Consider the following 2,931-nt stretch of genomic DNA (forward strand, 5'->3'; position numbering starts at 1 on the left):
CACATGTGTAACATCAAGAATCACCCCGGAATACCATATAACATCATTAACAAGCCACCATTATGACGCCGCTTGAGCATCACAATGAAATATTTCCCCCTTATATGTCACGAACCAAGATCCATCTAGTCGTGATGGCACCTAACTCATCCGCTAGGTAAGCCAAATGATAGACAACACAACTCAAATAGGATAACATGACTCAATAAATAAAATAACTGAGCTTTATATACAAATTTTCAAGGATTGGCAGTACAAGTAACGAGCTTCTAAGACATAGAATTCACAAATTTGGTATGAAATAAATACATCATATGCTCGAAATACACATAAACAAATTTATAAATCTAAAGCTACCAAGAACAAGAGGCATCTATAACCGGAATGCAGGTACATCTTCAATGCCAGCTCCCGCTATAAGAAGCAAGATCAGCTCCAAAATCTACACGCAAGGTACAGAAGTGTAGTTTGAGTACAACTGACTCCATGTACGCAATAAGTAACAAATCTAACCTTAGGTTGAAAGTAGTGACGAGCTCGAAAAAATGGTCAGAGGCCAACACCAATAGCCAAAACAACAACTAGTAATACTATAATGAAAGAAGTACAAGTAATAACTCAAAAGATATTATGCTCAGCTCGTTCGCAGTTGCAGAAAAATAGACATGTTTTTCAGGTATAACAGTAAACCCAAATCTTTCATAGGAATTACCAAAATATGAGTATAGTAGAAAAACTGTGCTTTTTCCTAAACTTTCAACAACAGATAAGATATTTTATTATCAGATAGCATGAGGAAAGTACATCTCTATGCCTACATATCAATATGCATGCCAAGTCATCAATACCGTCTAGCATGAGGAATATGCATCTCAATGCCTACATCTCAAACGTACATGTCAAATCATGAATGTCATAATACCGTATAACATGAGAAAAATATGTCTCTATGCCTATACGCCACGCATGCATGTCAAATGAATGATTTTACAAGAGATATTCCCAAGTACTCTTACTCTCAACATACTCAAGTTGTCTGTCTCATTTTCCCACTTCATCACACACACACAATCACTCAGCACTATATGGGAGCCTGGCTCATAATCCACTCACCAAAGCACGTGTATGCATATATCATAGTGCCTGCACTTACTGCTGGTGTGTCAGACTCCGGAGGGGCGGATCCTGCCCAAGCGCTAATCAAAAGCCTATAAGGCCTACTACGACTTGCAGCCCGAACCATAATAATAACAAAGACAATAAGGCATGCTACAACATGCAGCCCGATCCATAATAATAATGATGATAAAGCTTGTATGGCTAGCTGTGGCGTGCAGCCAAATCCACAACAACACTCTCAACTCAGTTCTATGGCCCATCTCAGTCATCAACCTCTCAAGTCTCAAGGGCTCACAATCTCATACCACTTATCCCAACAACTCTTATCAAGCAACTCCTGAATTTGTTCCTTCAATTCCTTCCAATATATCGGTGCCATACGATATGGTGGAATAGAGATGGGATGAATGCCCGGCACCAAGTCAATACAGAAATAAATATCCCTATTGGGTAGTATGCCTGGTAGGCCTGCTGGACACACATCTGGATACTCCCTCACTACCGGAACTGACTCAATGGTAGAAGTATCAGCACTAATATCTCTCACAAAGGCTAAGTACATCAAGCACCCCTTATCAACCATCTGTGTGTCTTAAGAAAGGACACCACCCTACTAGGAACATAATCCAATGAACCTCTCCACTCTAACCTGGGCAACCCTAACATATCCAAAAATAAATCTTTTTTTCTGCAGCATTGCTTCTATGATATTAGAAGCACTGGCCGCCATGGCCCAAACGAAAGTTAAAAGATTTCTAGCTCATAGTTCAATTAGACGTCACGATCTTAGCATGACAGTCAAGAATAGCGTGATATGGTGACAACCAATCCATGTCCAAAATCATATCAAAATGCACCATATTATATTGCAGAAGGTCAACCCTAGTCTCATAGCCCCCAATAGTAACCAAGAAAGAACAATGGACCCGGTCTACCACAATAGAATCCCTAACGGGTGCAGACACATAAACAAGAGTACTCAAAGAATCACGAGACATATCTAAATATGACGCAAAATAGGATGACATATATGAATAAGCAGAACCCGGATCAAATAAAACTGATACATCTCTATGAAAAACCGAAACAATAATTGTGATGATAACATCTGATACAACAGCCTCAGTCCTACCAAGGAAAGCATAATAACGGGCTTGGCCTCCCCCTCTAGGACGTTTTCTACCCCCTTGTCCTCCACCTTTATCTGGATGTGTAGGTGGAGTAGCAATTGGAACAGAAACCATAGCCTGAGTACCCTGCGGAGGTCTACCCCTCCGAAGCCTGGATAATCTCTCACCATATGCCTAGTATCACTACACTCGAAACAACGTCTCTACGGGCGTGGCTACTGGTATTGAGTATAACTGCTGTAGGAACACCGTACCGAAGGTGCACTGAAAGATGGTTGTCCAATATGAGTACCCTGAGGTCCTGCCTGGCTGGAGCACTACGAGTAACCCAAAGTGCTAACTGAATTGGTCGACTGATAAAGCCTCAGTCATGAAGAACTGAAACCGCAGAGCGGGAACCACTAAACCCTCCGAAATTTAGAGGCCTCATGGCCTCCCTATCATCTCCCTCCTGGCCGCGGATACGCTCCAACCTCCAAGCAATCTCCACCACCTATTGGAATGGAGTTTCAGTCTCCAACTCTATGCTATCCAAAATCTAAGGCCATAACCGATTCCCTCAATAAATCTGCGGACTCTCTCTCTCTCTTATTGGAAACCAAAGCATGTGCATGGCGAGATAACTCAGTAAGCCTCACAGCATACTCGGACACAATGATACTCACCTGGCACAACTACTCGA

At 41.8% G+C, this 2,931-nt stretch overlaps 1 protein-coding gene across 1 annotated transcript; it reads right to left on the reverse strand.

The window, feature by feature from the left end:
• Positions 1 to 1,886: 1,886 nt before the first annotated feature.
• On the reverse strand, positions 1,887 to 2,363 carry LOC138908991 (uncharacterized). The gene has a single exon (XM_070199885.1). The coding sequence runs from the start codon at positions 2,361 to 2,363 to the stop codon at positions 1,887 to 1,889; it is 477 nt and encodes a 158-aa protein (XP_070055986.1).
• Positions 2,364 to 2,931: the final 568 nt, after the last annotated feature.

This window comes from Nicotiana tomentosiformis, chromosome 1 (assembly GCF_000390325.3).
Source record: "Nicotiana tomentosiformis chromosome 1, ASM39032v3, whole genome shotgun sequence".
Taxonomy (NCBI): domain Eukaryota; kingdom Viridiplantae; phylum Streptophyta; class Magnoliopsida; order Solanales; family Solanaceae; genus Nicotiana; species Nicotiana tomentosiformis.